Source organism: Oncorhynchus masou, chromosome 23 (assembly GCF_036934945.1).
Source record: "Oncorhynchus masou masou isolate Uvic2021 chromosome 23, UVic_Omas_1.1, whole genome shotgun sequence".
Classification (NCBI taxonomy): Eukaryota; Metazoa; Chordata; class Actinopteri; order Salmoniformes; family Salmonidae; genus Oncorhynchus; species Oncorhynchus masou.
Window position 1 is genome coordinate 4,452,062 of NC_088234.1, and position 13,334 is coordinate 4,465,395.

General features: G+C 47.2%; 1 protein-coding gene across 1 annotated transcript in view; it reads left to right on the top strand.

Annotated features, from left to right (window-relative positions):
* The window catches only part of LOC135510193 (GRB2-associated-binding protein 1-like), a 378,827-nt gene extending 365,967 nt beyond the window's left edge, over positions 1-12,860 (top strand). Inside the window, exons 10-13 of the mRNA XM_064930983.1 lie at positions 6,158-6,251; positions 7,852-7,990; positions 8,617-8,727; positions 11,858-12,860. Coding sequence (XP_064787055.1) covers positions 6,158-6,251; positions 7,852-7,990; positions 8,617-8,727; positions 11,858-12,040 — 527 coding nt within the window. The 3' untranslated portion in view covers positions 12,041-12,860. The remainder of the gene's footprint in view (positions 1-6,157; positions 6,252-7,851; positions 7,991-8,616; positions 8,728-11,857) is intronic.
* Positions 12,861-13,334: the final 474 nt, after the last annotated feature.

Here is a 13,334-nt window from a genome sequence, read left to right on the forward strand (position 1 = left end):
TAGTCTGCTGTACAGGCTGTTAGTCTGCTCTGCTGTGCAGGCTGTTAGTCTGCTCTGATGTACAGGCTGTTAGTCTGCTCTGATGTACAGGCTGTTAGTCTGCTCTGCTGTACAGGCTGTTAGTCTGCCGTACAGGCTGTTAGTCTGATGTACAGGCTGTTAGTCTGCTGTACAGGCTGTTAGTCTGCTCTGCTGTACAGGCTGTTAGTCTGCTGTACAGGTTGTTAGTCTGCTCTGATGTACAGGCTGTTAGTCTGCCGTACAGGCTGTTAGTCTGCTCTGATGTACAGGCTGTTAGTCTGCCGTACAGGCTGTTAGTCTGCTCTGCTGTACAGGCTGTTAGTCTGCTGTACAGGTTGTTAGTCTGCTCTGATGTACAGGCTGTTAGTCTGCCGTACAGGCTGTTAGTCTGCTCTGCTGTACAGGCTGTTAGTCTGCTGTACAGGTTGTTAGTCTGCTCTGATGTACAGGCTGTTAGTCTGCTCTGATGTACAGGCTGTTAGTCTGCTCTGATGTACAGGCTGTTAGTCTGCTCTGATGTACAGGCTGGTAGTCTGCTCTGATGTACAGGCTGGTAGTCTGCTCTGCTGTACAGGCTGTTAGTCTGCTCTGCTGTACAGGCTGTTAGTCTGCTCTGATGTACAGGCTGTTAGTCTGCCGTACAGGCTGTTAGTCTGCTCTGCTGTACAGGCTGTTAGTCTGCTCTGATGTACAGGCTGTTAGTCTGCTCTGATGTACAGGCTGTTAGTCTGCTGTGCTGTACAGGCTGTTAGTCTGCCGTACAGGCTGTTAGTCTGCTCTGCCGTACAGGCTGTTAGTCTGCTCTGATGTACAGGCTGGTAGTTTGCTCTGATGTACAGGCTGTTAGTCTGCTGTGCTGTACAGGCTGTTAGTCTGCCGTACAGGCTGTTAGTCTGCTGTGCTGTACAGGCTGTTAGTCTGCCGTACAGGCTGTTAGTCTGCTGTGCTGTACAGGCTGTTAGTCTGCTGTACAGGCTGTTAGTCTGCTCTGCTGTACAGGCTGTTAGTCTGCTCTGCTGTACAGGCTGTTAGTCTGCTGTACAGGCTGTTAGTCTGCTGTGCTGTACAGGCTGTTAGTCTGCCGTACAGGCTGTTAGTCTGCTGTGCTGGCTGTTTGGACTGGTGTTGGTTTGTTCATTCTCCATTTTGCTTTAAAGGTGTTCATTGCTTTGGGGTTCCTTGGTGTTTTAGTGTGTGTGTGTGTGTGTGTGTGAATCAACGTTGCTTTATTGTGTTGCTTCACAGCTGTAACCTCCAGTCTTCCTCCTGGTCTTTTTGGTGGGAGGCCATGTGTTTTGATGTCACTGTTGTCATTAGGCACGTCTGATGGTGATGGGTGTCGTGATGTCATAGGGTCAAACGTCATCTGTCCAGTGGTGTTGGCTCGGGCTTCAACGGGCTGCTGCTTCTATGCTTGTTTGATCTGGGTCTTATGTCCGATGGACACTGATGTGTACATGAAATCAAAATCTGTACATCGAGACATTGTTTTATGTTGAACGAATCAGGTTTCAGCCCCATGTCCCTCCACCCAAAACCCCTGGGCTTGGAGAGAACTGACTCACAGACTGTTGGAGAGTTCACACGGACAAGGAGACGTCAGGGTATGTAGGAGCCACACGGCAGGGCTATGGCAGTGACATAAGGAAATGTCAATTCATATGTCGTGGTGTTGTTGTACTGTGTGTGTGTGTGTGTGTGTGTGTGTGTGTGTGTGTGTGTGTGTGTGTGTGTGTGTGTGTGTGTGTGTGTGTGTGTGTGTGTGTGTGTGTGTGTGTGTGTGCGTGCGTGCGTGCGTGCGTGCGTGCGTGCGTGTGTGTATTGTTCCCAGGTGAAGAAACGTATTGCTAGTCAAGGTTGAATCATGACTCGGGTTTATTCTGAGGTTGATCTGTGTTCTGTCATCCATTGTAATAGTATGTATTGAGTGCCTCTCCTTGGTCCTGCATACACTGCACTACGTCTATCCTTCTTCCTCTCTCTCTCTCTCTCTTCCTCTTCCTCTCTCTCCCTCTCTTCCTCCCTCACTCCCTCTCTTCCTCCTGCTCCTTGGTCCTGCCTATACTGCACTACGTCTATCCTTCTTCCTCTCTCTCTCTCTCTCTTCCTCTTCCTCTCTCTCCCTTCCTCTTCCTCTCTTTCCCTCCCTCTCCCTCTCTTCCTCCCTCTCCTTCCCTCCCTCCCTCCCTCTCTTCCTCCTTCCCTCCCGCTCACCATCTCTCCCTCTCCTTCCCTCTCTTCCTCCCACTCTCTCCCTCCTTCTCCTTCCCTCCCTCTCTCCGTCTCTCCCTCTTTTCCTCCCACCCTCCCTCCTTCTCCATCCCTCCCACTACCCCTTCCCTCTCTTCCTCTCCTTCCATCTCTCCCTCTCCTTCCCTCTCTCCCTACCTCTCCCTCTCTTCCTCCTTCTCCATCACTCCCACTTCCCCTTCTCTCTCTGCTACTCCCATCCTAGTATGATGTAGTGACTGGGTCTCCCTGGTCCACACTAGTGTTGAATAATGTAGCTAATGTAATGATCCTGGGTTAGCTAGCAGGACTAAAGACCCTGAGTTAGCTAGCAGGACTAATGATCCTGGATTAGCTAGCAGGACTAATGTCCCTGAGTTAGCTAGCAGGACTAATGTTCCTGAGTTAGCTAGCAGGACTAATGTCCCTGAGTTAGCTAGCAGGACTAATGTCCCTGAGTTAGCTAGCAGGACTAATGTTCCTGAGTTAGCTAGCAGGACTAATGTCCCTGAGTTAGCTAGCAGGACTACACTGGTGTTAATCAGTTAATCAAATTTTATTGGCCAAATCCTGTACACTTGGCAAGCAGATGTTATGCTTCTAGATCTGACAGTGCAGCAGTAACTAACAGGCAATATCTTACAATTCCACAACAAAACCTAATAGACACAAACTAGTAAAGGAATGGGATGAAAATATATAAGTATAAAATATATGGATGAGCAGTGACAGAGCGGCTAAGATGCAATAGATAGTGAAGACTTGATATTGAAGGATACAGTGTACAGTATATACAGTGGGGAGATCAAGTATTTGATACACTGCTGATTTTGCAGGTTTTCCTACTTACAAAGCATGTAGAGGTCTGTAATTTTTATCATAGGTACACTTCAACAGTGGGAGGCGGAATCTAAAATCTAAAACAAAAATCCAGAAAATCACATTGTATGATTTTAAAGTAATTAATTAGCATTTTATTGCATGACATAAGTATTTGATACATCAGAAAAGCAGACCTTAATATTTGGTACAGAAACCTTTGTTTGCAATTACAGAGATCATACGTTTCCTGTAGTTCTTGACTTGTTCTGTACATATGAGATGAAAAAAGTGACTAGTGTCCCATTTATTAAAGTATTTTGGCAGCCGCCTCTCTGTGCCAGCGGTGGCTGTTTAACAATCTGATGGCCTTGAGATAGAAGCTGTTTTTCAGTCTCTCGGTCCCTGACCTCGCCTTCTGGATGGAAGTGGGGTGAACAGGCAGTGGCTCGGGTGGTAATTGTCTTTGATGATATTTTTGGCCTTCCTGTGACATCAGGTGTTGTACGTGTCCTGGAGGGCAGGTAGTTTTCCCCCGGCGATGCGTTGTGCAGACCTCACTACCTTCTGGAGAGCCCTGTGGTTGTGGACGGTGCAGTTACCGTACCAGGCGGTGATACAGCCCGACAGGATGCTCTCAGTTGTGCACCTGTAAAGGTTATTGAGGGTTTTCAGTGACAAGCCAAATTTTTTCAGCCTCCTGAGGTTGAAAAGGCGCTGTTGTTCTGTTGTACCTTCTTCACCACGCTGTCTGTGTGGGTGGACCATTTCAGTTTGTCGCTGATATGTACACCGAGGAACTTTCCACCATCTCCACTGCTGTCCCATCGATGTGGAAAGGGGGGTGCTCCCTCTGCTGTTTCCTGAAGTCCACTATCATCTCTTTTGTTTTGTTGACGTTGAGTGAGAGGTTATTTTCCTGACACCACACTCCGAGGGCCCTCACCTCCTCCCTGTAGGCCGTCTCATCATTGTTGGTAATCAATCCCACCACTGTAGTGTCGTCTGCAAACTTGATGATTGAGTTGGAGGTGTGCATGGCCACGCAGTCGTGGATAAACAAGGAGTACAGGAGAGGGCTGAGAATGCACCCTTGCGGGGCCCCAGTGTTGAGGATCAGTGGGGTAGAGATGTTGTTTCCTACCTTCACCACCTGGGGGTGGCCCGTCAGAAAGTCCAGGACCCAGTTACACAGGGCGGGGTCGAGACCCAGGGCCTCAAGCTTCATGATGAGTTTTGAAGGGTACTATGATGTTGAATGCTGAGCTGTAGTCGATGAACAGCATTCTCACATAGGTATTCCTCTTGTCCAGATGGGTTAGGGCAGTGTGCAGTGTGGTGGCGATTGCATCGTCTGTGGACCTATTGGGGTGGTAAGCAAACTGGAGTGGGTCTAGGGTGTCAGGTAGGGTGGAGGTGATATGGTCCTTGACTCGTCTCTCAAAGCACTTCATGATGAGAGGAAGTTAGTGCTACGGGGCGGTAGTCATTTAGTAAAGTTACCTTAGCTTTCTTAGGAACAATGGTGGCCATCTTGAAGCATGTGGGGACAGTAGACTGGGATAGGGATTGATTGAATATGTCCGTAAACACACCAGCCAGCTGGTCTGCGCATGTTCCGAGGACGCGGCTAGGGATGTCGTCTGGGCCGGCAGCCTTGCGAGGGTTAACACGTTTAAATGTTTTACTCACGTCGGCCACAGAGAAAGAGAGCCCAGCTGGCTGTGGTTTCGGGCCGTGTCGGTGGCACTGTATTGTCTTCAAAGCGAGCAAAGAAATTGTTTAATTTGTCTGGGAGCAAGACGTCGATGTCCACGACGGGGCTGGTTTTCTTTTTGTAGTCCGTGATTGTCTGTAGACCCTGCCACATACGTCTCGTGTTTGAGCCATTGAATTGCGACTCTACTTTGTCTCTATACTGAATACGGAGGGAATAACAACACTATTTGTATTCGGCCATGTTTCCAGTCACCTTTCCATGATTAAATGCAGTGTTACGTGCTTTCAGTTTTGCAGGAATGCTGCCATCATACCACCGTTTCTGGTTAGGGAAGGTTTTAATAGTAACAGTGGGTACAACATCTCCTATACACTTCCTTATAAACTCGCTCACCGAGTCAACGTATACGCCAATGTTATTGGCTACCCGGGAACATATCCCAGTCCACGTGATCGAAGCAATCTTGAAGCGTGGAATCCGATTGGTCGGACCAGCGTTGGTTGGATACACCTAAGCACAGGCATTCCCTCGTTTAGTTTTTGCCTATAGGAGGGGAGCAACAAGATGGAGTCATGGTCAGATTTGCCAAAAGGAGGGCGGGGGAGGGCCTTGTATGCATCGCGGAAGTTAGAGTAGCAATGGTTGAGCGTGTTACTCGCTCGTGTGCAATCGATATGCTGATAGCCTTGTTCTCAGATTAGCTTTGTTAAAATCCCCAGCTACAATAAATGCAGCCTCAGGATATATGGTTTCCAGTTTACATAGAGTCCAGTGAAGTTCCAACTATCTACTATCTGGTACTACTATCTGTTAATACTGTTAATACTATATGTTACTATCCGTATAACTCTATACTCCCCCTTCCTCTCTCCTCCTTACTTCACTCCCACTTACCCGTTTCTCCTTGTACTCCAACTCTCAATCTATCTCCCATCTATCTCCCTATCTATCTCTCTATCCATCTATTTATCTCTCCTTCTATCTCCCCTTCCATATCTCTGTCCATCTATCTCCCTATCTCTCATCTATCAATCTATCTCTCATCTATCTCTCCATCTATCTCCCTATCTATCTCTCTATCCATCTCTCCATCTATTTATCTCTCCCATCTCCCCTTCCATATCTCTGTCCATCTATCTCTCATCTATCTCTCCATTTATCTATCTCTCCATCTACCTATCTCTCTCCATCTATCTATCTCTCCATCTACCTACCTACCTACCTATCTATCTATCTCCATCTATCTCTCTCCATCTATCTCTCCATCCATCTCTCTCCATCTATCTCTCCATACACCTCTCCATACACCTCTCCCTCTCTCTCTCCATCTATCTCTCCATCCATCTATCTCTCCATCTTCTCCTCTAGTTAAACCCACCCCTCTGGACATAACACCTCTGCAGGAGTGGGAGGAGCTACCGGCACCTGTACGATCACCTGTCACCAGAACCTTCACCCGAGAGTAAGTGTGTGTGTATCTCTCTCTGTGCGTGTGTGCTCTTGTGTGTGTGCGTGTCTGTCTGTGTGTTGGGTGTGTGTGTGCGTGTGTTCTTGTGTGTGTTGAGTGTGTGTGCGTTTTTGTGTGTGTGTTTTTGTTTTATTGTGTGTGTGTGTGTTTTTGTTTTATTGTGTGTGTGTGTGTGTGTGTGTGTGTGTGTGTGTGTGTGTGTGTGTGTGTGTGTGTGTGTGTGTGTGTGTGTGTGTGTGCGTGCGTGCGTGCGTGCGTGCGTGCGTGCGTGCGTGCGTGTGTGTGTGGTTGTACGTGCTGCAGGCATAGAGCCACTCATGCAAAGTGTAACAGCACTGGTCAGAAGTGCTGTGTCAGTAGAACACATTGTGTTAAATATTTCATATCTGACTTCATCTTAGTTTGATAACGACAGGTCATACTTAACATTGACGTGTACTATACTGCCCGCTGTGTCCCCTTCCCCCCTCTGCTGGCCGCACACCGGCACTACAAGTGAATGAAAATTAAAGCCCCGCCCTCGCCACTCATCGTGGGTCAGTTTCGCATTTTCCTCAGTAACGGTTAAGGTTAGGATTGGTGGAGGGGAAGCTGATCCGAGATCTGTACGAAACAACGCCCCGGTGGGAGGTTCTGCGCACAAATACATATCGGGTGTTCACCCATAAAATGTGTCTTTCGTTCAATGGTTTATAAAATAAAGAAGAACTGCATCAGATCAAATGTCTCTACCATACATGGTTCAAATGTTACAAACGACATACTGTGAGAATTTAGAGTTTTTCATTACGGCTACCGTCAAAAAGTGGTCGGCTGCTCAATAGGACTCTGTCATCGCTCTGCGGGAAGAACGGAGCTAACGTCAACTGACAAGCTCTCTCTCTGTCTCTCTCTCTCTCTGTCTCTCTGTCTCTCTCTGTCTCTCTCTCTCTATCTCGGTCTCTCTCTGTCTTTGTCTCTCTCTCTCTCTCTTGGTTTCTCTCTGTCTCTCTCTCTCTGTCTCTCTCTCTCTCTCTGTCTCTCTCTGTCTCTCTCTATCTCTGTCTCTCTCTGTCTCTCTGTCTGTCTCTCTCTCTCTGTCTCTCCGTCTCTCTCTCCGTCTCTCTCTCTGTTTCTCTCTCTGTCTCTCTGTCTCTCTCTCTCTGTCTCTCTCTCTCTCTGTCTCTCTCTCTCTGTCTCTCTGTCTCTCTCTGTCTCTCTCTGTCTGTCTCTCTGTCTGTCTCTCTCTCTCTCTCTATATATATATATATATAAAATACTTTTTCTATAATAATATATAAGTATATATATATTTAAAAACACTTCAAAATATAGAAGAGATACAATAATGTTCACAACAAAATAAGACTCCTATTTCATCAATACTGTTAAGTCCATATTAAGGTTATAATATCGTAGAATCTAATTAATAATTGTGTGTGAAATGAAATGGGGCAAAGAAAACATTGGTTTACTGTCTTGAATTGACACGTTTTTTTCCTGCATTCTAGAGCAGTGAGGGAACACCCTGTACCCAATGGTCTGTATGTCTGTTTTCAAAATAAAAGTCGGTGTTTCAGAATAAAAGTCCTCACCTTTTGTTTATGTGTGTCAGTCCGTCCGGCTGCTACACGTGTCCGTCCGATAGACCCTCCACCTGCCAAAGCTCTGCCTCCAGCTCAGACTCGGACGACCCAGACGACAATTACGTTGCCATGACAACCTCCAACATAGCCCTCGCCGCCGTCGTGTCGGTATGTTAGATGCACACACGCACACATAACGTACATACACACACACACACACACACACACACACAGTCTTGTACAACGAACACACAATTCAGTCCCATTCAAAATCCTATTTTCCCTAACCCTAAACCTAGCCTGTACCCTTACCCTAAACTTAACCCTAACCCCTAACCCCTAACCCTAATCCTAGCCCGTACCCTTACCCTAACCCCTAACCCTAAACCTAGCCCGTACCCTTACCCTAAACCTAACCTATACCCTAACCCTTAACCCTAATCCTAGCCCGTACCCTTACCCTAAACTTAACCCTAACCCTAGCCCGTACCCTTACCCTAAACCTAACCCTAAACCTGTACCCTAAACCTAACCCTAGCTCCTAACCCTAAAACTAACCCTAGCTCCTAACCATAAAACTAACCCTAGCTCCTAACCCTAAACCTAATTCTAACCCTAAAACTGATTCCAGCCTTAACACTAAACCCCTTAGAAATAGCATTTGACCTTATGGGGACTAACAAAATGTCCCCAGTTGGTCAAAATTGTGTTTGTTTACTATTCTTGTGTGGATTTCTGGACTTCTGTGTGTGTGTGTGTGTGTGTGTGTGTGTGTGTGTGTGTGTGTGTTCCAGACCCTGCGTGGGAACAACCCCATGGTCTTACGGAGGTCTAGAGGGGACAAACAGGTTGAGTACCTGGATCTGGACTTACACACTGGTAGAGTGGCCACACCCCCACGACAGGTGAGACAATCTACCAACGTGAGGGCTACGGGGCGATAGTTATCTACACAGGTTACCCCTGCATACTTGGGCACAGGTCATAAAAGGCATTTAGCTCATCTGGTAGGCTCGCTGGGCAGCTCGCGGCTGGGTTTCCCTTGGTAGTCCGTAGTAGTTTGCAAGCCCTGCCACATCCGACGAGCATCAGAGCCGGTGCATAAGGATTCAATCTGTATTGACTCTTTGCATGTTTGATGGTTCGTCTGAGGGCATAGCTTGATTTCTTATAAGCGTACAGATTAGTGTCCCACTCCTTTAAACCTGCAGCCTTTAGCTCTGTCCAAATGTTGCCTGTATTCCGTGGCTTCTGGTTGGGAGTACGCCTCTAGGAGCACCGTCTCTAGGAGAGCACTGCCTCTAGGAGCACCGTCTCTAGGAGCACCGCCTCTAGGAGAGCACCGTCTCTAGGAGAGCACTGCCTCTAGGAGCACCGTCTCTAGGAGCACCGCCTCTAGGAGAGCACCGTCTCTCGGAGCACCGTCTCTAGGAGCACCGCCTCTAGGAGAGCACCGCCTCTAGGAGAGCACCGCCTCTCGGAGCACCACCTCTAGGAGAGCACCGCCTCTAGGAGAGCACCGTCTCTCGGAGCACCGTCTCTAGGAGAGCACCGCCTCTAGGAGAGCACCGTCTCTCGGAGAGCACCGCCTCTAGGAGAGCACCGTCTCTAGGAGAGCACCGCCTCTAGGAGAGCACCGCCTCTAGGAGAGCACCGTCTCTAGGAGAGCACCGTCTCTAGGAGCACTACCTCTAGGAGAGCACCGCCTCTAGGAGAGCACCGCCTCTAGGAGAGCACCGTCTCTAGGAGAGCACCGTCTCTAGGAGCACCGCCTCTAGGAGCACCGCCTCTGGATGAACATTTTCCTGTTTGCGTATGGCCTTATACAGCTCATTGAGTGGGGTCTTAGTGCCAGCATGGGTTTGTGGTGGTAAATAGACAGCTATGAAAAATATAGATGAAAACTCTCTTGGTAGATAGTGTGTTCTACAGCTTATCATGAGGTATTCTACCTCAGGCGGGCAATACCCCGAGACCTCCTTATTATTAGACATTGTGCACTAGCTGTTATTGACAAATAGACACACACCTCCACCCCTCGTCATCCCAGATGTAGCTGTTCTGTCCTGCACGGAAAACCCAGCCAACTGTATATTATCTGTGTCGTCGTTCAGCCACGACTCTGTGAAACATAAGATATTACAGTTTTTAATGTCCCGTTGGTCGGATAGTCTCAAGGGGAGATTATCCAGTATATTCTCCAGTGATTGCACGTTGGCCAATAGAATGGATGGTAGAGGCGGCTTACCCACTCGCAATGAATTCTCACAAGGCAACCCGATCTCCGTCTTTTCTTCTCGCGAATGACGGGGATTTGGGCCTGGTCTTGGAGAAGCAGTATATCCTTCGCGTCGGACTCGTTAAAGAACGAAGAATCTTCCAGTTCGCAGTGACTGTTCTGATATCCAGAAGCTCTATTTGGTCATAAGAGACTGTAGCAGCAACATTATGTACAAAATTACAAGCAATTCGAGAGAAAAAAAAAACACAAAATAGCACAATTGTTTAGGAGCCCGTAAAACGGCAGCCATTATACACAACGTACACCATCATCCCGAGACCCACTTCATTTCGCGTAAGGCCCCAACAGATCCACAGATAGGGCAGCGGTCTCTAAGTTGCAGGATAGATTTACCAGGTTAGTTCATTTACCAGGTTAGTTCATTTACCAGGTTAGTTCATTTACCAGGTTAGCTCATTTACCAGGTTCGTACATTTACCAGGTTAGCTCATTTACCAGGTTAGCTCATTTACCAGGTTAGCTCATTTACCAGGTTAGCTCATTTACCAGGTTCGTACATTTACCAGGTTAGCTCATTTACCAGGTTAGTTCATTTACCAGGTTAGTTCATTTACCAGGTTAGCTCATTTACCAGGTTAGCTCATTTACCAGGTTAGTTCATTTACCAGGTTAGTTCATTTACCAGGTTAGCTCATTTACCAGGTTAGTTCATTTACCAGGTTAGCTCATTTACCAGGTTCGTACATTTACCAGGTTAGCTCATTTACCAGGTTAGCTCATTTACCAGGTTAGTTCATTTACCAGGTTAGTTCATTTACCAGGTTAGCTCATTTACCAGGTTAGTTCATTTACCAGGTTAGCTCATTTACCAGGTTAGTTCATTTACCAGGTTAGCTCATTTACCAGGTTAGCTCATTTACCAGGTTAGCTCATTTACCAGGTTAGTTCATTTACCAGGTTAGCTCATTTACCAGGTTAGTTCATTTACCAGGTTAGCTCATTTACCAGGTTAGCTCATTTACCAGGTTAGCTCATTTACCAGGTTAGCTCATTTACCAGGTTAGTTCATTTACCAGGTTAGTTCATTTACCAGGTTAGCTCATTTACCAGGTTAGCTCATTTACCAGGTTAGCTCATTTACCAGGTTAGCTCATTTACCAGGTTAGCTCATTTACCAGGTTAGCTCATTTACCAGGTTAGCTCATTTACCAGGTTAGCTCATTTACCAGGTTAGCTCATTTACCAGGTTAGTTCATTTACCAGGTTAGCTCATTTACCAGGTTAGTTCATTTACCAGGTTAGCTCATTTACCAGGTTAGTTCATTTACCAGGTTAGCTCATTTACCAGGTTAGCTCATTTACCAGGTTAGCTCATTTACCAGGTTAGCTCATTTACCAGGTTAGTTCATTTACCAGGTTAGCTCATTTACCAGGTTAGCTCATTTACCAGGTTAGCTCATTTACCAGGTTAGCTCATTTACCAGGTTAGCTCATTTACCAGGTTAGTTCATTTACCAGGTTAGCTCATTTACCAGGTTAGTTCATTTACCAGGTTAGCTCATTTACCAGGTTAGTTCATTTACCAGGTTAGCTCATTTACCAGGTTAGTTCATTTACCAGGTTAGCTCATCAGAAATATGGGTCTGACATTTCTAAGATAAAGCTCTGTATATCTGTTTCAAAATAAGAACGCACAAAAAAACACTTGTTTCAGAATAAAAGTCCCACTTTCGTGTTTCAAAATAAAAGTATCTGTTTTAGAATAAAAATCCATCCTGTCTTTTTGTTTTCAGAAAAAGAGTGTGTTGGGTGGCTCGATGGGTTCGGGCGAAGGTGAGCGTGCACGTGAGCGTGAAGGTGAGCGTGCACGTGAGCGTGTGGACTATGTGGTCGTTGATCCTGAGAGAACCAGAGCTCTGAAAAGTACCAGGGAGGCGTGGCACGACGGGAGACAGTCTACTGAGAAGGACAAATAACACACACGCACACACACACTGAACAGACACACTAAACAGACACACACTGAACAGATACACACACTAAACAGACACACACTGAACAGATACACACACTAAACAGACACACACTGAACAGATACACACACTAAACAGACGCACACTGAACAGATACACACTGAACAGATACACACTGAACAGATACACACTGAACAGATACACACTGAACACACACACACTGAACAGACACACACTGAACACACACACACTGAACACACACACACTGAACACACACACTGAACAGACACACACTGAACAGATACACACACTGAACAGACACACACTGAACAGATACACACACTGAACAGACACACACACTGAACAGACACACTGAACAGATACACACACTGAACACACACACACTGAACAGACACACACTGAACACACACACACTGAACACACACACTGAACAGATACACACTGAACAGATACACACTGAACAGACACACACTGAACAGATACACACTGAACACACACACACTGAACAGACACACACACTGAACAGACACACTGATCAGATACACACACACGGAAAACTACAGAGTGAGAACCCCACTAAATGACCCAAATGACCACTATATACACTCACAGCTTTGCCAACACACACACACACACCTCTCCAAGTGGACCCGGCTCCACGAGGAGGTAAAAGGGGGCTCAGCCCCCCCTCAGGATTAGTTGTATGTCCTTTATATAAAAATAGTAAGAAAGTTCAAATGATTGAGTGACAGGTTGGACACAAAATGTATAATCTGTCATCTGCTTCAGTCTGTCATTCAGATGTAATGTCCATAGAGGAGGAGGAGGAGTAGGAGTCCTCCTCCTCCTCCTCCTCCTCCTCCTCCTCCTCCCCCTCCTCCTCCTCCTCCTCCTCCGTCTCCTCCTCCTCCTCCTCCTCCCCCTCCTCCTCCTCCTCCTCCTCCGTCTCCTCCCTCCTCCTCCTCCTCCTCCCCCTCCTCCTCCTCCTCCTCCTCCGTCTCCTCCTCCTCCTCCGTCTCCTCCTCCTCCTCCTCCTCCTCCTCCTCCCTCCCCTCCTCCTCCTCCTCCTCCTCCTCCATCTCCTCCTCCTCCTCCTCCTCCTCCCCCCTCCTCCCCCTCCTCCTCCTCTGTCTCCTCCTCCTCCTCCTCCTCCTCCTCCTCCTCCCCCTCCTCCTCCTCCTCCTCCTCCTCCTCCTCCTCCTCTGGGACTCACTCTACAAGTTCTTAAAGAAACAGTGACTTCCAACAGTGACTTCCAACAGTGACTTCCATAGAG